This window comes from Athene noctua, chromosome 13 (genome assembly GCF_965140245.1).
Source record: "Athene noctua chromosome 13, bAthNoc1.hap1.1, whole genome shotgun sequence".
NCBI lineage: Eukaryota > Metazoa > Chordata > Aves > Strigiformes > Strigidae > Athene > Athene noctua.
The window spans coordinates 4,077,894-4,099,662 of NC_134049.1; the positions used below are offsets into that span (position 1 = coordinate 4,077,894).

General features: G+C 38.1%; 1 protein-coding gene across 1 annotated transcript in view; it reads left to right on the top strand.

The window, feature by feature from the left end:
* The window catches only part of SLC12A1 (solute carrier family 12 member 1), a 47,293-nt gene that overhangs the window by 11,603 nt on the left and 13,921 nt on the right, over positions 1–21,769 (top strand). Inside the window, exons 5-18 of the mRNA XM_074916747.1 lie at positions 518–657; positions 1,128–1,238; positions 2,168–2,279; positions 2,773–2,900; positions 5,813–5,897; positions 7,613–7,764; positions 9,367–9,474; positions 10,231–10,354; positions 11,278–11,379; positions 13,263–13,418; positions 15,081–15,180; positions 15,265–15,376; positions 19,256–19,396; positions 21,256–21,362. Of these exons, the coding sequence (XP_074772848.1) occupies positions 518–657; positions 1,128–1,238; positions 2,168–2,279; positions 2,773–2,900; positions 5,813–5,897; positions 7,613–7,764; positions 9,367–9,474; positions 10,231–10,354; positions 11,278–11,379; positions 13,263–13,418; positions 15,081–15,180; positions 15,265–15,376; positions 19,256–19,396; positions 21,256–21,362 (1,678 nt within the window). The remainder of the gene's footprint in view (positions 1–517; positions 658–1,127; positions 1,239–2,167; positions 2,280–2,772; positions 2,901–5,812; positions 5,898–7,612; positions 7,765–9,366; positions 9,475–10,230; positions 10,355–11,277; positions 11,380–13,262; positions 13,419–15,080; positions 15,181–15,264; positions 15,377–19,255; positions 19,397–21,255; positions 21,363–21,769) is intronic.

Sequence of the window (21,769 nt, forward strand, 5' to 3'; positions counted from 1 at the left end):
ATCTTAAACACTTCCTGATAATAAATATTAAGTGCCAGCCAGATGAGATTAAAGAATTAACTGACAAAGTAATATGTTCCATTTATCGTGATATGCAAAAAGGATTAAAGTTTCACTACATCACTATGCAGGAGCTTTAACAACGTGCCCCAAAAGATGATCTTTCATGCTAACATTGGGATAGATTTGAGTACGTTAGAACCTGTCTGGAACTGTGGTTCTCTCTGCTCTGTGTTACTATATTATGCATCATGAAAAATTATTTGAAGGTTCAGTTTTGCATGCTAATATGCACTAAAAAGATTCCTGCAATAAAAAGGCATACAGAAGAGGCTGAAGGCAGAACCAGCACAAAGCACATGCATTTTTTTATCAGTGTCCTTTATTAATATAGGGCACATATTGATTATATTTGTTAGGCTAAAAGCAGAAATTTCTGTGGTATTATTTACGTGAGAAAAATGAGCAAAACCTGAGCATTTAGGTGTGCTGAAATAACAATCATTTCTGTCTGCAGGTGGAGCATACTATCTTATCTCAAGAAGTCTAGGCCCAGAGTTTGGTGGATCTATAGGACTCATCTTTGCTTTTGCAAATGCAGTGGCAGTCGCTATGTACGTAGTTGGATTTGCTGAGACAGTTGTAGAACTTCTTAAGGTAAATGTAGATGTTTCATGTATATGATAAAATTGGTTTGGTTTTTTTGTTTTGTGGGGCTTTTTTTTTTTTTTTTTCTTTGCTTTGGTTTGGGCATTTCTTGTCTATTTGCTTGTTTTATATATTTGTTTAAGCAGAGATTCTTTTTAGCTGAGGCTTGGGGGACACTTTTAGCAGGGAAGAAGCTGGTCTGTTTAAACATGCCATAGAGTGCCTCTCCATTTTTTCTACCTTATGAATATATTTCATACATTTCTCAACAAGAATCTCAAAATCAGAAAAGGAACAGACATCTAATTAGCCAAATAACTCCAGCTACAAAAAGCCAGCTGGAACATGGAATACAAACACTTGGTGTCACAAATCTCTGAAACTTTGACAGCTCACTGCTTTCTATTTCACCTTGTTACCTGGTCCCACCAGCTGGGCAGAGAAAGACTGGCTCTAATAAAATTTCTTACTGCTTTCAGGAGAGTGATACACTGATGGTAGATGAATCCAATGACATCAGAATAATAGGGACCATAACTGTTGTATGTCTTCTTGGCATCTCTGTTGCTGGCATGGAATGGGAAGCAAAGGTAAACCTTTAAAAGAACATAAAAGTAAGCAGTATATTAGACTACTGTGCAGTGTTTGTGTGTGAGGAATGCTACACAACAGGTGAAATTTTCAAAAGCTTCAGTTTCAGTTTATGCTTAATCTTTCTAAAAGCACTAGCAGTTTAATCATTACATTCAATGAAAGCACAATTACTCCATGCTCTTCCTTGAACATACATTTAAAAGGGAAGAGGAAGTTTGTGTTCTGCAGACAACTTGATTATATTGATTTTTATAATTCATGGCATCATTTAGAGCATTGGGTAAGTGCCCCTTTTGCCCTTATTTTTGATGCAGCTTGACAGAATAAACAGTAGTAAAAACAACATATGGTTTTATCACTGTACTCTCTCTAGCCCTACTCAGCAGAAGAGCTCTATTTGCTATCCATTCCTTAATCTCTAATGATTTCTGCTATTCCTTCACCTGTAAAAAAACTTCAAAATGGAAATTCAAATGGAAATAATTTAGAGGGTGGAATACAGCTATCGAAATCAGGTCCAGAGCAGCACCCTTATTTTTACATTCTGCTGTAATGGAGAACTAGTAAGAGATCAGAAAAACAATTAGATATTATAACCCTTGAAGTGACAACCCACTGCAACTAAACAAATTTTATAACAGTATAAAAATGTCTTATACTTGATATTAATGCATTAGCTCTTTCGTTTTGCCTTTTCTTGTAAAGAAACCAACATAAAATTAAATTATAACTATATATTTTGTAACCCGCTTAGTAAAAACTATCTGCTCTTGTCATTAGCTGATTCAGCTGTCTTGATTCCTGGTATTTTTGAAAACTACAGAAACTATTAATCTGTCATAGGGAACACATATAGATAACTTACTATCTCTACAGTCAATGTAAATTAAAATAATCAGGAAATTCTTTTTGTTTCTATTAATAGGCTCAAGTTATTCTTCTATTTGTTCTCCTCATTGCCATTGCAAACTTCTTTATTGGGACAGTCATTCCTACCAACAACGAAAAGAAGGCAAGAGGCTTTTTTAATTACCAAGGCAAGTAACCTTGCTACCTATCATAAATAATAAGTTTGCATTCTTTTTGGCTTCATACTGAATTAAGGATTCCACTGAAAAGGGTCACAAGATCAGGATCTTCTGCCCGAGTTTAAGTAAGCTTGCAAACCAAGGGAATTTATTTCATCTTTAATTTTGAGTCTGTCTCTCAGCTGCTGAAGCTGACAGCACAGTTAGCTGCAGCTCGAGTCATTTATATATCAGCAAAGCACAGACAAACTTTTACACAGAGCTAAGTGCAAGTGCTGTAGTGACACTCCTGTCACTTCAGTATGGATCTGTAGCTCTGAGATGCAGACAAGCACATCCTACCGGGGACCAGACTAAGGAAATCAAATTCACTTTGCTTATGATATGAGACAGATTCAAACCCAGTTGTCCAGACGTGAAAGACTAGCTTATTCACCTCCTTCATTAAGTAACTTTGGAATCAAATCCTGGTGGTATGTCTCATTTTCACCTATATTTGCAGCATCAATATTTGCAGAAAACTTTGGACCAGATTTCAGAAGTGGAGAAGGATTTTTCTCGGTGTTTGCCATTTTTTTCCCAGCTGCCACTGGCATTCTTGCAGGAGCCAATATCTCAGGAGATCTGAAAGTACGTATTTCATTAACTTCACAATACTAGGTGTAGGCTGAAAAAAGAACAAGAAAACAAATTATGAATCAACACTGTATTCAGTTTTAAAGCATGTCTTATTTTGGGAAGCAAAACTCTCACTTTTAAGTACCTGCTTTACCATTTAAAAACATCAGTTCACATTTTCTCTCATAATGCATTATGGCTATTTACACAAATTACTGCATTTAGAGTTGGGTTGCTATATCATTTAAAAGCACGTTTCAATAACCTGTAATAATATATCATTAATGGACCATTAGCAGCACATGACATAAGAGAAATTATATGCGTATCTCCTGGCACTCTTCTGCAAAATCTCCTAAAACACCATCCCAAAAAGCACACCTGTAAAGCTCATGTTTATACTCACAAGAAGCAGCAGAGACCTGCTTTTTCTATTCAGGGTCACAGCAAGGGCAGAGCAAACAGAGCATTTAATGAAAGCATGTGTGTCCCAATCCCATGTCACTACTGCTGCTCAAAGGAAAAGCTGCAGGTTTGCAGCGGTGACAAAGGAAAGGAGTTTGAGGAGAAAGGGAAAGGAGGCCAAGGGTGCACAACTCTCTTGCTGTGGCCATTCTGTCAGGTCCTCCTTCTCCTCTTGTAGTATAGCAGTCGTATGAGACAATACTACCAGTCTCTAAACATACAGGCAAATTAGAGACAGGAATTAGTTTTAACTTTGGGTGCCCTCTAGTTTTCAGGACTTTGCACAGTGCATTTATGCAAAGAGCGTTTAAAGCTGAATGCAAAGCTGAAGTAATTCAAAGCTTGGCAAAGCGTTTGGTAAAACATCTCTAGTAAATGTGGAGCAATGCAATACTTCGTAATATTACAAGAAATTCAGAAATGCACCAGGAGTATCCATAACTCAAGTCTTGCAATCTAATACTAAAAAACAACCACAACCACCAAACAAAACCTCAAAAAAACCCCCCACAAAAGCCAGCAAAAAGAATATGGCTAACACCTTGGTAACTCCAGCATGTTAATGAAGTTATTTGGCTTTATCATATAGACCCATTGTCTTGTACACCTTAAGGATTCAACCAAAGGTCTGGTATTTCTGTATTGGCACAGTAGTCACAATTCCACCAGATCCTACCAATCCTGGCAGCCAGTCCCGTTTCCCTTCCTCACACTGAGTTGCATGCCTCATCTCCTTTGTTTTCAGAGGATTGCTTTTGAAGCCAAGCAGAGAGAAATATGTAGAAACTGAGCCCCTAATACTGGCTATGATTTTCCATTTTTAATTAAAAACACAAATACCATTGTGCTTCTGTCCAGTGAGACTGAATCAACCTCACACAATCTCCATCCTTTTATCAAACAAAAATTATTCTTTTGCCATATATGGTGCTCTCTATACATGGCAAGGTCCCAAAGCAGCAGTGCTTTTCATAAGCTGTTTGAAAGAGTCTGAGCTTACCAAGGGAAGCAGCTCTCCAGTTGGCTCTCTGCAGTTGTTTCACTCTGGCAATAAGTGGATTTCTATAACCAGGTCCTCCAGACTGCATATTCCCCACTGAGCACATTTAGATGCACTAGACAAGTCTAATTAAATTAACGAGCCTCTCCAGAAATCTAGAAGACAAACTAAGAAGTATTTTAAAAGTGTAAATACGACTAATCAAACTTTCTTTAGAATTTGTCGCAAATACCTATGTACATGCTCCTTCTGTAGCCACTACACACTCAAGTAGCGGGCTAGGCTAAAGCCTACTGAAAGAAACAGCAAGTCTTCCTAGTGACTTCAGGGGGGTTTGGCACAGGCCCTAAAGTGCTAACAGCATATTAAATACGTGTTTAATTATTGATCAAATTTAAAACTTGTAAAGCTGTAAGCTTTAAATCTAAGATTTAATGTTACAGTGTTTAAGACTGCAGCATGAGACTCCCCAAAAGGAATGACCTAAGACATGCACACCAGAACTGTATAAAGGTCTTATGCAGCTGAAGTGACTGCGTAATTATTTTTCAGCTCAACAAATCCTTACCTCATTTATAAATTACATTAATTATTAACACAGTTAAGTCATTCATCCATGTTTGACATGACACTCCAAATTTGTATTTTGTATTTTTTTCCCATGCAATGAGCATAGTGATAGAAGTACAAAAGTCTGTGGCTTAAAATGCATTCCATGCATCTTTGATTTAAAAAACTTCACTAAACCAACTCAAGAAGACAATTCATAACAAGTGCTTCCTAACATAATCAAACACACACTAAATTGTAAGGTTGGCTAGTATTAACATCTCCTTTAAAATTACAATATATAACGCAAATCTTTGGACTCTTACTTACAGTTGCATGATCAAAGCTGATATCGTTGTGAGCCAGTCTGTAAGCATTACAACGCAGCCTTATTAAATTATCTAAATGAAAAGTCAAAACTGTGAAAGGAAGTAGACTGTTGTCAAGATGCAAGTAAAAATTACTAGTTGCTAATCACAAAACTACTGTATTCTGTACAGGGTGACTATCTGCATCTATCTTGCAGATGAACCAAAAATGGTCCTGTCTTGTCATCCACAGGAGTTTGATGGTTAGTTCCGTAACTATTTGCCCATTCAACATTAAAATAAAACCCATTGCAATGTAAAGACAGTTTGGAGCTCCCAGAAATGCAGAGCTCAGGACCCTCCTGCTGCTAGAAACAAGACCTCTGCTCCTACAGAATATCCTTCACTATGTCTAGGATAGGAGCGCTGCTTCACTATCTACATGCTGGAACAGGAAACGTTGGTGCAGGTCTAAGAGATAAAAATCCACCCTCTAAAGGTATCTTCATATCACAGTGTGGCAGGACTCCCTAGCGTGTAAATGCAATCAGACTGCAGCACCCAAACTCACAGTGTTTTCTGGGTCACTGCTTTGTTTTAAGGATCCACAGAGTGCGATACCCAAAGGAACGATGCTGGCCATTCTGATTACAACAGTTGCTTACATTGCCGTTGCAATATGTGCAGGTATGTACAGAACCTCTGCTTCATGTCTTAATTGATACAGTTAAAAAAGTTTGAAAGCCTGGTATGCAAATGAATGATTAACCTCACTGCTTTTTCATCCTCTGGATTTATTATGGGGAGAAAGAGCTGTTTGGATTTTAGGAAAAACAGTGGAGAAAAAAAGCAACAATCAGCAGAAACAAAAGTCTCTGTTGGGCAGCTGGACTTTAATATAACTTGTATGGTTACTTTTGCATTTGATTCAGTGACAAAGACCACTAGCATATAGTATCCATGAGCATAGTAAAGATTAAAGGAACCTCTGATCAATCTGCTGATTTTTTGTTCCTCATTCACATCAAAATTTTACATGGCTTCTACTTGCTCTCACTAGTCTTACTGAGCACTCATGAGTAACAGGGTAACACACGTATTTTGTATGTTATATGTCAAAGATAGCGATTTCCCATCTTAAGAAGATGCACTATATGATTCATGCTCTACAATACTGGAATGTGAGGTAATAAAATGGACACAAGAGTAAATAGGAGACCTGTACTGAAGCCATGAACTGTGTTGGAGGAATATGCAATTAATCATTACAAGGATACAATAAATTTCCGTTCAAGAAAAAGATTTTTCTTTTTCTATTTTAATAGTACTATAAGAAAGAGTGTTGTAAATGACACTCTTCCTTATAAGCAAATACCTCAATACTGCAGGAAAGCCCTGCGGGGTACTCCATTTTCTGGGAGATGAATCTCAAGTCTTCTTGACTTTTGTGGTTCTTGTAATTTATGCAAAAAGGAGAATATTCAAGTCAAGCTGCAGCTCATGCTCATTCAAGTTATTGCATTATTTGGATCTAAATGTCCCCTGCAGTTAAAGTTTAAGTAGTAATTCTTCACTTTCTATTATAAATCTGTGTTAATGCATTGTTCTATTGTCACAAGCAATAGCTGTATTTCAGGTTCAGAGCTGTCTACTTTTCAATGCAATACTTTTTTTTTTATGTCCTTTCTGTTTGCATATTGGTTTGCTAAACAGATAATGGTTACTTTGGGACTCTCAATAACAATGTTTCTGACATATTTGAAGATAACGTATAAACTAATATTTTGGCTGCTGAAGATGATCAGCACTCTAAGTTAATTCCATATGTTTCTTCCCATTTCTGGTTGCAAGCAAAAAAAGACCGCATAAATATTAATAAAACCAAAAAGATTATAGGTAATTTCTCCTGTTTAAAGTTTTTTTCACCATATTGGTATCAGCAGGGCTATGACAATTTGAACAGCTGAGGATATGGGTCTCTAAAGCAATCGTGTGTCCTTGTTAAACAAAAAAAAGTGTATGCCTAGACCTAAGACCCTCACTGATCTGGTTCCTTGTACTGGCACTTGTAAAAGTGGTCACAGGCAGACAATACGCTTGAGTTAGTTAATTTATTGTTGATCTCTGTCTGGTTCTCTACTCTCAGAAATATACTAGTCCTCATTAATCAACTGGGTGATTATTTTAAAAGTAACAGAAGTAAATATTTGCTTACAGACAACACGAGAACCTAAACCATACTGCAGGGAAGTAATCCTTGCCCAACATGAAATGTTGCTCTTTGGTATGAGACTAAGGCAGCAGTTGTACAAAACATGTGCAGACTAAGAGTCAAAGTGTGGCAAGAACATTCTTCCAATGTCACAAGGAAGGAAAATAATAATATATTGTTGTTTCCACAGCTTCCTGTGTTGTACGAGATGCTACTGGGAACATCAATGATACAGTTGTACCTGGAATGAGCTGCAATGGATCATCTGCCTGCAGCCTAGGCTATGATTTTTCCAGATGTGCAAGTCAGCCGTGTGATTATGGGCTGATGAATAATTTTCAGGTTTTAATTAGATAATACGTATAATCATAAGCAATATATGAATACATAAGTACAAACATCCAAAACCATTAGTTGCTGACCATTAACTGCAACAGGACATCTGCTTTTATCTAAAAAAGTAAAAGACAATAGGAATAATCAAAGGGAAAAGTCCCTTCATTCCACATTACCTTCATACTGCCCATCACTAGCCTTCCCAGCACTCTGGTAAAATCTTTACCTCCTATTTCTGCAAGTACCATGCCGCAGTATATGTTGCATCTTCAAACTCAAAATCTAGACTTAACAGAGACCTCAGGAAGTCCTGTTAGATGAGCAACTCATCTCACTGCTCTTTACACACGGATGTGATTCTACCTCAGGGGTGCTGTGGTCACTGTTAAAGGTTTGTGCCACAGTGCAAAAAACAGAGTTCTGACTTCTTAAAAAAAAAAAAAAAAGTATCCAAAAATAGTCGAGTGAAAAATCAAGTGAGAAGTAATGGAGTCTTTCTCCTGGGCCAGAGACACACTGCCATTTTTATTCTTCAAAATAAAGCTGAGGCAAAGCATCAAAGTAAAGCAGTTCTGCAGCCTGACAGCCAGAGCTCCCAGATGTCTGTTCAGCCCCTGTGCTTCACAGCCTGGGAGAGGAGCTCACCACCCACCTGCACTTGCTTTTCAACTAGCCATTTGTAGCTTTTAAAGTCACTTGCTTTTTTCCCAGCTGGCTCTGCTAAATGACAGGGCTGGGTAACCACCTTAAAAGGGATATGCTGTCCCTGGCACAGACTACTTCTTCCTTTCCTGATCATTTGCCATCCTCAGTTCAACTGCCCAGACTCAGGACAACCCTTAAAACCAGTGACCTCCCTACAGCCATAGACAGTTTGACTTCTTGCATTTATCTTCGCCAGGCTGAAGTCAGAAAAAAATATGTCTTCATCTGACAAATCTACAGGATTAACTGGTTTCTTTCCTGGAGTACTTCCTACACACCAAAAAGCATCTGGCCACCACATTTGTTCACTTCTTCACTTTTTAGCTTCCTTGTCTGGTGCTTCTCAACAATGCTTCTGCTTCAGTGGTCGCAGAGGCCAGTGCAGCCTCTCTGGGAGGGCTGAGGGAGGCTTGACAGTGACCATCATTACTGTTTGCAGCACTGTTGTTATGAAAGCACAATCAGGCATTTTATCTCTCTTTTTTTAGCTGTATCAAACAATAAAAGAAAAAAAACCAAAAACCAAACAAACCAAAGAAAGTGCCTCCAACCACATTTTGTAGTTTGGTGCTTTTTCCTGCTATTTCCATTTTTCCTTCTTGTTACAAGCTGACTATTTACCCATCAAGTAAAGGCTGTTACTTACAGCAACCAGTTAGTAAAGGAGGTGAGAAAATCTCACGGAGTACTTGTATAAAAATTTGGCTATGCCTCTGTTGCTTTTTTACTAAAACAGGAATAATAGTATTTCCCTACTTCACAGTTGGTGTGTAGTGTATTGAATTTAGAACCGTGAAAAGCAAAGACATGTAAAACCAGAGTACTTAAATGGATCAATGATGAAAAAGTATATCCAAATGCAAGCCTGACTAGTCTTTTTTTTACTTCTTTTTTTTCCTAAAGGTGATGAGCATGGTGTCTGGCTTTGGTCCTCTCATCACAGCTGGCATATTTTCTGCTACTCTGTCATCAGCTCTAGCATCTCTTGTCAGCGCACCCAAAGTTTTCCAGGTAAAATGAAACTGTTTTCCTTCAGAGACATAAAATTTAGTTGAACTCTATGTGCCAAATGTGATATATATTTAAGCAACACTGACAGATGTGAGAGGAAGAGGTAGGGAAAACAGTCTGTAGAATGCTTTTCAACAGAAATAGGCAGGTCTTTCACCCTCATACAAGGGTGATAATGTTCCTTTGGTCAGAGTTCAGTTTTGCTGCAGGAGCGGGGGATGCATGCGTGCTTGTTATAGATAGCTTCAAGGCTACTTTTCAGGACCACTTCTATCTTCTTACAGAAAGCCATCCTGTAAGCACAGGAGTGCCAGGAATAGGCAGGAGCTCTCAGGACCACAACATTCAGGTTCTGGCAGGTGTGCTCAAACAGGCTGTCCAGAAGCAATCCGGGCAGCAGCAGGATGAACAGAATGGGAACAGAGGGCATGAGACAGAAAGATAACCTGTGCAATTTACACCAATCCATCGATTTGTGCATCAGTTTCCTCCAATTCAGACTCTATTTGGCTATTAAGTTAATCTTCAGTATTAAGTGCCTGTGGTTCTGCTTTACTGCTATATAATAATATAGTAGGATATTGGCTTAGCACCTTATTTGAATGTTTATGTGTCATAGCTGTAGATGTACTTGAAGTACTAAGATAGATATAATTTTTGTTTAGCAAAAGCCTAGCAAGCTGTCATACACAGACAGTGAAATTCTGATGCAAGACAGCACTGCTTAACAGAATTAAATTCTGATTTGTCTACCAGGCTCTTTGCAAGGACAACGTCTACAAAGGGCTCCACTTCTTTGCCAAAGGATACGGAAAAAACAATGAGCCCATCAGGGGATATGTTCTCACTTTCGTGATTGCTATGGCATTCATTTTGATTGGTTTGTATATCATTACACAACTGCTATAATCTCATGTTCTGAAATTATATAAACTGGTATTTTAACACAATGAATAGCTATGGTTAGAAAAATTTCCAGTCAGGTAAGGTCTGGCATAAACCCAAGCACACTTAAAACCCTGGTAGCAACTCCATTATTAAAGAAGGCAAAAAGAAACCAGCAGGGACTCTAGTAACATCTCAATACCACCACAGCCTCATTTTCAAAGATGTGGAGTGGGTGCAATTCCTGTTCACTCTGCTGGAAAAGGGCAGAGCTTAGAACAATATCAAATAAGGCAAAGTCACCAACTTTGAAAATGGTTTTCCAGTTTATATTGCACATAGCTCTGAGGTAATTCTGAAATAACTAAGAAGCCTACTCAGCCAAGCCTTCCCCACAGTCAGGTCCAAAGCAAATCCTAGTTTGCCAGGACTGGTGATAGAAAATCCCAGCTACCATATTTAGGGGTGTGGGGATTTTTAAATTAGTTTTTCCAAGATTTGAAATTCAAACTGCGTGATACTAAGTAAATGGGAAGTTTAGTAGAGAGAATTCAGACTACCATTTAAAAAGCAAAACAATTTTAAGTCTTTTGTGAAATGCATCTGTCCTCTCAATTATGTATTTAAAATTCTGAAATTTACACCAGATCTACATCGAGAGCCAGTCTGTGGAATCAGAGTATCAAGGGTAACCTTGCATAGCACATAATGTTATTAACAGAAGCAGCAGCAGCCACTACTTAATGTGAATGAAGGTAAATCAAGGTGGCCTTAAATTAGTACCACAGGAAAATACCCAAGCTCTCCCTGGATGACAAATTCAGGCAGTGTCCAGATTTAATGCGTCATCAGGAAAAAGCTATCCAACAATCTAGGAAACTTGTGCGTGCGTCTGACTTTTGTGTGTGTGTCTTGCAGCTGAACTGAATACCATTGCTCCCATCATCTCCAATTTCTTCCTGGCTTCATATGCTTTGATTAATTTCTCCTGCTTTCATGCCTCATACGCAAAATCTCCAGGTGAGTCCGCATTCACCAGTGATTTAAATGTGGGCTGAATAGTCTGATCTCTGCAAGTTTTTGACTGTATGTCAGAGACCTGGCAAACTACAGAGACTGCAGTACCTGTAAAATACCTAAGCTTTGTGATCTGAGGGTTTAGTGCTCTCATTGAATATGATGACATTTTATTTATTTCCAAAAGGTAAAAATAACAGCTCTAGTCCTTACATTTCCTGCAGTTGTACCGGATGAAAAAGACTCTGGTAGATCTCACTGGAGCAGCAAAGCTCCTCCTCAGGGTGTTCTTTTCCCCCTCATTATCACACAACATGGGTGGATAAAAACCTATGCCAACTCTAGCCACATAAAATAAGCAAGGTATAGTGGGGAGCCACTATGTCCTTCTCCTCCAAATCTACAGTGACATTTACAGGAAAGTTCATAAGAACAGTAATTGCACTAGAAGTGATACTGTCTGGAAGGGAACATGTAGAACAAGAACAGGTCCACCAAACAGCATCAGCACAGCTCTGCAGTGGCAGATAGTGGCAGAATTGGAAGGTGAAGCACAGTGAGCTCCTGTCCAGGGGTAACTTGCGAGCCCCTCTCTACATTTGTGCAGCAAAGGAACATACTGGCTTTCAGGCTTGTGCATCGCCACAGCAGAATAAATCTCATCATCTTCATGACTGAAGGGGTGACACCTTAAGGACTAAAGTCGATCAGCTGAGCAACACTGCTTCTGGCATACAGGAAAGACAATTTCCTGCCGCTGTGAATCAATTATTCAATTCAAGGAGCAAGGAATACATTTTTTTGATTTCCAGTGTGAAGAAACTGCATTAGTGACATAAATGCCTACATCAACTTCCTTCCTATAGATCTGCACGGTGCCATTTGTTCAGAGGGCAGAAACGATGAGCACTTCTGCTAATTACCTGCACAGCTGAACAAATGCAGATCTGCTCTACACACCCTTGGAGCTGAGTAAAAATTACCTCTGTAGACTTCATGTGCGTGCATCTGACTCTACTCTGCCACTACTTAACATTTCAGACAAAACTGCAGCCATTTTTCTTTTCTCGTTTTCTCCAGTTAATTTCTGACAATTCACAGTGATAGATTATAATAATTGCAAGGCTGCAGGACAGAAAATTTCTTCACAGCAGGACCTTCCCATTCCTTCATTACAAAGATGATCCAAGATAGGGTTGCTCAGCCTTTTGTATCTTCCGTGTTATTTTCCCCTCCAAAGAGTGTGCTCTGTAGAACACCTGGCAGAGACCTGCAAACCATGGAGGCTCGCTGTTTGCCTCATCATTTTAATTGCTAGCAGGGGATGGATTCAGTACTGCAGCTGAAGAGCAGCAGGAATAGTATCTTTTTAAAGTCAATTGCAAATGATTTTATTTTTCTGCAGTGAGGCCAGGCTATTTCCAAGTTTAAGACAGGTGCACTTACAATATTGGATAAATTCTCTTCTCAGCAAGTCTTTAGCTACCATTAGTCAGTTCTATGTACATGCATCACAAGGACATGGTAGTCAATTACCTGGAGTTACAGGAAAATCTATTTTCAGATCTGACCCAGCGAGCTTTAATTCAGCAAAAATACATATAAAAAGAATGGCTACTCAAAGACAGGCTGGACAAAGCAGTAGGAAAGGGTTTGTAGTAAAAGATTTGTAAGACCCAGTACCCTATATGCATAGAAATCTACATCAGCCAACACCTGAAAGTATCTGTTGGTACTCATGATGCCCCACATCCCATATCACTCCCACCCCTTCTGACAGAGCCTGAAACAAATTGCACACAGATTTGTATGCACAAAATCAGTGGATCACCATTTGATCAATGTATTTTATGCTCTTCCAATTTCCTCAATTTCTCTTTAAACAGGTTGGAGACCTGCATTCAGATATTATAACATGTGGGTGTCACTTTTTGGAGCCCTGTTGTGCTGTGGTGTCATGTTTGTCATCAACTGGTGGGCAGCTCTCATCACTTACGCCATTGAGCTCTTTCTGTATATTTATGTAACATATAAGAAACCAGGTAAGACCAGAAAACATTATTATTTTGTGTGTATGTTATGCAGCCAGACTGGGTTTTACATAAATTAATTCTCCTTACAGAAGTAGACATTAATTTTTCCCCAATATCTTTCTTTAGAATGAAGTCTAGAGCATCCTATTAAATTTCACTTTATATAATACAGATTAAGAGGATAGTCTAGTGAACCTTTGCCTGTTTAACAAATATGGTTCAGGGCTTTGTGTAACCATTCCAGCACACCAGTTAATTTCTACCACATTTCTACTACATTTGGGCTTTTACTTGAGGATCACTCATCATTTTTTTCCATTCACACACAAAACCTTACCGGAATTTTGCTGTGCTCTTAGCTGACTCATCTGAGGTTCTCACTCAAAATGTAACCCTGCTGCCCATTATACAACAAAAATGCAAGCTGAATTACTCATGAACTGATTGTCCACCAGCACCTCCCTACAATTCCTCAGTAAATCAAGAAAGATGGGCACACTCTACTGCTGGAAAAAAATCACAGGAGCTGTCCTCAGAAATCTGTGCACTAATACAATACAGCACCAGTACGAGACTAAACAGGCTGGTTATTCATATCCAGGACACAACTAACCCGGGTCCAGATTTCAGTGCTAACTGAAAGAATTATTTCTGCAGTAGAGAAACAACCAACCAACCAACACACCAAATAAAAGAGGCGAGTTTCCCAGCACAAGATGTGCTTTCATTGCAGCTAGCTTGGGATATCAACACCTGGTCTGAGCCTGTTTATGTATATATTGCTGCACTGTTGTGTGTCCTCCCTATTTGAGCTCTCATACCCACCTGAGATGGTCTGTGGTTCTCTTCCTGTGTAGGAGAATGCACTTGTCACAAGACAGTTGTCAAAAGGATTTGAAGATTTCTACCCTTTCCTAGTATATTGCCAGTATCTTTGCTGCAAAGTAGCAGCTTAAAGCTTGGTTAAATTCACTGAAGAAACTGTAGAAAAGCTATTTATCTCCTGCTCTCTAAGACAGTGACTTTTATTCAGCACTTAACAGCAACTGAAGGGTTCAGGAAAGACTAATATTCCTTAGAAATGAAGACCTATACACAAAATTCCACTTAGCTGCACTAATTATTAGCTTTATATCTTGGTGTAACAGGACTTAACCTGCACTCATGTAGATCTCAAAGTGCGGAAGCTGTTTCTTATCTGTCTCCATCCACCAAACAGCTGCACAATAACAAGAAAATATGTATATGCCAAAATTGGGTTTGGAAAACAATTTTTAACCTATATAGTAGAACAGAGCTAACTGGATCTTGCAATGTTCCTTCCTAATGGTTTTATTTGAATTTCCTGAAATTCCACACCAACTACATGACTTAAGGCTGTCCATTTTATACATGGGGGAAGGATACAAAGTCAACAGAACAGAGAAGAAAACATTTTTTTAAGCAGAGGAAGAACATTCCCTACTGTTTTACGTAAAGAATGAGACAAATTATTTGCATGTTTTGTTTTGCATCACACAAGCAAAACCTATTCTATTATGAAGCACAAAGAATGATAGCTCTGTATCTATGAAGCATGAGCTTGTAGATAACATGATTGCTGACTTTTGCAACAGAACACAGCAAAAAGCCTATGGTTTAATATGTATTATTTATTTTTATTATATGCAGAAGTAAACTGGGGCTCTTCTACACAGGCCCTATACTATATTAATGCCTTAGACAGTGCTCTGGCATTAACTACAGTGGAAGACCACGTGAAAAACTTCAGGTAAGATTTCCAGTGAATGGTAGAATGGCTTATTCTGGATAATACATCACCCAATTAAATACAACCTTTTTTTCCTCCTAACAGACCCCAGTGCATAGCATTAACAGGAGCTCCTATGATCAGGCCAGCTCTACTAGACATCACACATACTTTTACAAAGAACAACGGGCTGTGCATCTGCTGTGAAGTATACACGGTAAGGTCAGCTCATAGAAATCTGAAAATTCAGCACACCAGTGGGTGCTGAAAATCTCCATTACACATTCCACTCTCAGCCGGCACACAGTGTTCCCATTGGTGCTGACGGGTGTCTGCGCAGACCATGAAAGAGATTCGCACTGAGAATGAATTTTGTCATAAGTCTTGACGAGAAAGCTATCGGCTGATACAGAGCCTGCTGACAAATGCTTCATTGAGATGCATTTCAGAGTTCATAGTAGACGGACCAAAAAATGGTTTGAAAAAAAGAAACTATTACAAGGAAAGATTTTATTATTCTTTTAAACAGACACAGCAAGGCTTAAAAAAAAAAAAAAAAAAAGAAAAAAAAAAAAAAAAAAACAAAAAAACCCCAAGCAAACAAACAAGAAAACTGGAAGATTATACTGCAAGAGTCAAATCATTCAGGCTTTGTCACTGATTTGCAGTGTTGGGGTTTGGCAAGTAATTCAGCTCTTTTTGCAGTGGTTTCTCCAAAACTGTAACAATGCTAATTCTGAGGATAAACATGCTCTTCTGCTATCTAAAGAGTATATTTCTAGTTATAAATACACAGAAAATGATGTATCTTAAAGGATAAAGATCTAGTCTCTCATTAGGACAGAATAAAAATAGATGGGCTTGTAGTGTAGAAGAGAAAATGTATTTTATATATTACAACGACCTTTTAATTTTGAGAGGAAAACAACCCTGCTCATGACACCAAATGGGGCTGCAGAATCTAGCTAACAGAGTCTGTCGAGGCAAGATAATGTATTCCTTTACAGGAGTGTAGGAATAAACCATTTGATACTGCCACACTGCAGAAAGGGAGTGCAGATCTGAGTGTGATTCTTCTCAAACCAAAGGAAACTATAAAGAGTGAATGGTCCTAATTCTTCTTTACTGCAATTATTGTTAGCTTTCCCACTGCATTTAGTAAGCATAGAATCAATCCCAACAAGAACCTGAGACTATGCATCTTCCTAAAGTCGAGTTTCAGGAAGTTTTCTGAATTCTTAGACATGCTTCTCTAATATATATTTTCTATCAAGAACTGAGATTTCATTCCTGTCTACACAAAAATCTAAGTCTATTTTGCTAGTGTAAGCATTTTCACTGTTGTTTTGTTTGGTTTTTTTTTAATATTATTATTTCTTCAGCACTTAAGCTAAATCTAATTTGGTTGGTAATAAAAGTGTGACACAATGAACCTTTGTGATTTGCAAAATGGCAGTAAAAAGTGGATGATAAAATTCCTAGGCACCACGTCAAAGAGCAGCCTACAATATATATCATAACAAATACTGCAAGATTATTTAGCCATAAATGTAACACCCAGGATATTTTGCCTTAAAAGCTTTCATGCTGCTAGCTATGCATAAAGTTTTGAGACGCCATGCCAGATAGAACATCTTCCATTCCTTTTTCCCAAAGTGCAGCAAGAAATAGTTCAGAGATAGGTAAAATAAATATGGTGACTGAGCATAAAGATGATTTTAAAGTTATTTGTCTCTGAGGTTGTGGCTGTACATTGGCTTGAACAGTCTGAGTTTCTAGTAAAAAGAGCTATTCTGCTTTTATTCCCTGTCTTCATATAAAATATTTTTGCAAGGTTAGTCTTCAGTCTGCAGATTCACTGGACTCCTTGTGCAATTGCACAAACACTAACACTGATACAACGGAGGAGTAGGGAAGGACACAGATAAGCTATTATCTGATAGAAGGGTGGGACTCTCCCCTTGGCCAGCAGAAACTAGTATGTTTCTGCTCTGTTCAAGCCAGCTGTAAAACTATCTTCAGGTACTCTCCTTCGAGAGACTGAAATGAAGGATAAGACTTTTTTCTCCTCCCCTTATCCACAAGGGAACTTCAACCTTATTGTTCAATTTATTCCCAGTTCTTCACACTACTCTTCCAACAGCCAGGATCAAATTCTTCTTAAGTTAAACCCATTAAATCCAAACAAACTCCAGTAAAATTACTACCACTCAAGAATGTAGCATGATCTCATTAAAGGAAGATCACATGGACTCTCCCATCCTTCCCCTTGTACTTCCCACATAGCCATAAGGACTTCAGAAACATACATGAGGGACACACCTGAGCAAGCATCAACCCAGCCTACTTTATTTATACATATAATACTCATGAAAAATACACAGATAAAAACATGAAATCTTCCAGGTAATTTCACAGCTTCTTTCTCAATGCTGTTTTATGCTTTTTAGATGGAACAAGCTGGGAAGTTTATTTTGCCTCCTTTTCTAGCAGTCAATGCCAATTCACTGAAAGTAAATCTATTGCAGTTATTTCTACAGCTATATAAATGTACAGTACAGCCCATTTTCTTCCAGGAAGGCAAAAAAAAAAGTTTCAGTAAGACTGAAAAGTTTTATAAGGACATTGTGGGTTTACATTCAAAATTACCTTTTAGAAATTGATTTTTAATTAAGTCATCCTTCCCATACACTTCATTTTGGAGAGAATTTCTTTCAGTTTAAATTTTACACTGTTCTTAAATGGGTAATAAATTTTGAGCTTACAGTGTTTGCTACGGAGAAAAAAAAAAAAAGAATCTAAATCTCCCTCAGCTCTATTTTAACCAGTTTCTCAGCTTAGCAGAAGAAACTACCACATACTAACTAACTTTAAATGCAAAAGGTTTAAAAATTACTTTTGAAATACAATCTCCTGAGCATGAGTTTACCAAGCCTTCCTAGTTTTATATTACAGGAAACTTTTACCTATTTCTCTAGTTACCTGTTCCGTTGGAACCAAAATTGCAACTTGCCAGCATTCTCAAAAATATTAGAAATTTTAAAAAGCACAAAGGAATGACTTCTGCAGCAAACTGAAGTTCAAAACTATCAGTTTATAACAAACCAAACTGGTACCACTTCTCAAGTTAGGCAAACAGAAATACTCACTGGATTCCAAGTGCTTCCAAGCCAGCTCTATCCTTTCGGCACATCTAATTACTGCTTCTGTCTCTGATGGCGGGGGACACACTCCCATAGTTTACAGTTCTGCTCTTCTATTCTCCCTTGGAAAGTGAAGACTGCCTGCCCAGCCCAATAACACTGAAACTGGTATTTAAGACTCTTGAGTGTCCCTCTCAGAGTTTCATCTTCACTGCAGATCTGGACTACTGATTCTGCTTCCTAAAGACAACATGAACGGGAATAAACAAAGCCTAGGAAACCTTAAACTGAAACTTAAGAGCACAGATTTTTTTAGATCAACTAAATTCCAGATACATGCTTCCCAAACTTCTCTCAAGCTTTATAAAGGCTGTGCTTGCAGACTTGATGTCTTCCCTGGGCCTAATCTTTTGGGGACCCACTGCCAGCCCATTCTCTGCTGTCAAGTCAGTGTATCATGTCTGTGACTTGGATATGCACATGGATTTTGTTTCATTAAATTATCAAATGACCACTGGATGAACTGGTGACAAAGGATTTGCATCTTTAATTGCATGACAACAACCCTTTTCTTACTATTAGAGCTTAAGCATGTATATTTAGATCTGCTGAGACCTGTTTACGTAGTCAAGTCAGAGAGGGACTTTATTCACTCTGAGATGCTTCATCATACCTTAGATATTTTTCTAAGATGTTACAATCCATAGTAGTCCTTCTTTCTGTCAGAATCACTATATTTAAGTAGCATTAACAGCCTCAGCCCTCTCGAACAGAATGTGAATTATGTTAGCAGCACAGTTCTTTTCAAAGGGCTGAATCTCTGTGGAACCTTTTTGGAAATGTATTTTTCTGACTCTTCATTCGCTCCCACAGCAGACTAGGTAACTCCTTCAAAATCACTGTGTGATGTATAATACAAAGCCTTCTTAATAATATTTTATTGTATCATGCAGGGACCACGCAAGCTGTGTGTTAAGGAGATGAACAGTGGCATGGCAAAAAAGCAGGCCTGGCTCACAAAGAACAAAAGAAAAGCCTTTTATGCAGCAGTGGCAGCTGACAGCTTCAGAGATGGAGTCAAAAGTCTACTTCAAGTAAGCTTTTTGTTTACACAACACATAGAAGAGTGTTAGATCAAAGCATCCCTTTATGTAAAGCATTACTGTTTACTTGTTAAGAAGTCCTATGTTTATATGAATAATGTTATAAACAGAAAGGGCATTCTGGGGGTATGTGTATATTATATTACAGGTTATTTCATAAAGAGATCTAGTTCTGGGCTATGGAATTATGAGACAAGGCAGACTGATTCTCTCCTAAATGAACAAGACAATATTATAAAAAAAGAGAGGCATCTACAGGGCAACGTATGAATGTCTATGCAGCCGACACTTGATACACTCCAAATCAATTCTATTGTTTGGTATTATGCAGCATATTCAATATATAAGAATATCTCTGCATTCATTGAAAACTAAAAATGTGTAATATACATTTTCTGCAGAGAGGAAAACATCTAAGTAAAAGAGTCTGCAATATTTTGTTATTACTCTAATACAGCAGATCATTTCCAACAGTCCATTTAAAATGGCCTTAATGAAGGCACCGAGGCACTGCTTTCATATTTCCCATTTCCCTCTCTCTCTCACATATATGAATATTTAAACATACAGATACCGAGGCAAAACGTAGAGAAAATTCCCATCCTTTGCACAAAATACACTGCTGAAAAGACATCAGTGCAAACTGAGACAGTAGGGAATCGACTAAAATATTCTGGGTAACAATCACCCACTGATAGCCTACCAGGGCTCTTTGTACACTTGCTGAATGGACAGCAGAACTGAGCAAGATGAAATATTACTAATAAAGATCCCTTTGTTCTATCAAAGCCTCACAAGGACACTTCATCTTGGGTTTATGCATCGTCTCAGTAGGAGATCCTTCTGATGTCTGAGAACTGTTAGAGTCTGCTGATCTCTTCCTTTCCATTACTACTTAGACACTGTTGCCAATGTCAACTACTGGACCACAAATAATTCCCTTCCAGCAAACAGAAGGATAACCATATCATCATTATTGTAACCTAAGGACATCTGCATTGCTTTGCCAACCAATTATTCATTTCAATGTAAATAGTGCACATGTTATCACTGCTACTCAAAAAACCCCACCGAGGTTCCAACAGTTTTTATCTATTTTCTTTTTGCTAGTTGTAAAAATTGGCAAGTGTAACAGCTCAGCAAGCTGGTGTATTTGTGGGTCTCCTCTTGAAGGTTCTCAATACACTGAGTATCTAGATTTTTATAAAAATTAGGTTAGCTGAATCTGACAACACTTACTTGTTCAGGTTTTAGCAACCAGGCCCAGTTTTGGTGGCAACCTAGTATTTTGACAAACCATTTGTTCTTCCTGTTTATAAACTGTAATTTTATTTATAAAGCATAATTTTGGATAATCTTTTGGAAAGAATACAGCAACAGAACAGCAACAGTTTCTAAGTTTAGAAAAAAAACCCTATTCTTAAGAAAATATGTCTTCTCTGAATATCTGAGGTGTTTTAAGAGACTTCAGACCCAGTTAACCTATTGGGTACTCCAAATCTGATAAAAGCTTTTTGCTATTATGTTAGAGTGAGCATACAAACAGTGCTTGAACTCTCTCTTGATTCCGAGTTATTGAACCATTTTAATGAGAGCATGTCAGAAGAAATGCAAATGAATGCTAATTTAGCAAACCTACATTTCTGTCATCTAAAATCATTTATAGTTGGAATGATTTAGGGCTAATCTTTCTGCTTTCTGCATGGGTATGAGCATGAAGGACATTCATGAAATGCAATCTAGTTGTAAGTGTCTCCAGAACATTACTTCAGTTATCTTTTGCCATTACTTTTCATTTACTGTAAAAGCATGTGTGCGTACCTTCTCAAGCAGTGTTTTAATATTGTTAGGCTTCAGGCTTGGGAAGAATGAAACCAAATACCTTGGTGATTGGATTTAAGAAGGACTGGAGAAATGCTGCTGCCACGCAAGTTGAAAACTATGTGGGTGTTATACAGTAAGTCACAGATCAGCACCTCCTTTTTTTACTCCTCTTAGACTAGCATTTCCATACAGAATTTGACATGTAGAAACAACGTAAGAAAATACCTACCAATCTGGGTTGACACATGCTAGCTCTGTAATAGAAGTTTCTGCCCATTAAAAAAGGCTCCTTGGCTTCACACACCTAGCAAGACCTGCTTAGCAGACACCTGGCACTGTCAGAGCTGATGTGGATTGACAATGCTACATAAGAAGCTGCACTGCTGTCAGCAGTGCTTTCGCAGAACTATATTTTTCCATTTTTAGTGGCCAGCAGCTCAAAGAAAAACAACTCTAACGTACATACTTAGGGAATAAGAGAACATCATGGAATTCTTTTAAGCCTAGGAGACGGAGGAAGAGCCTTGCTTCAAATCTCAT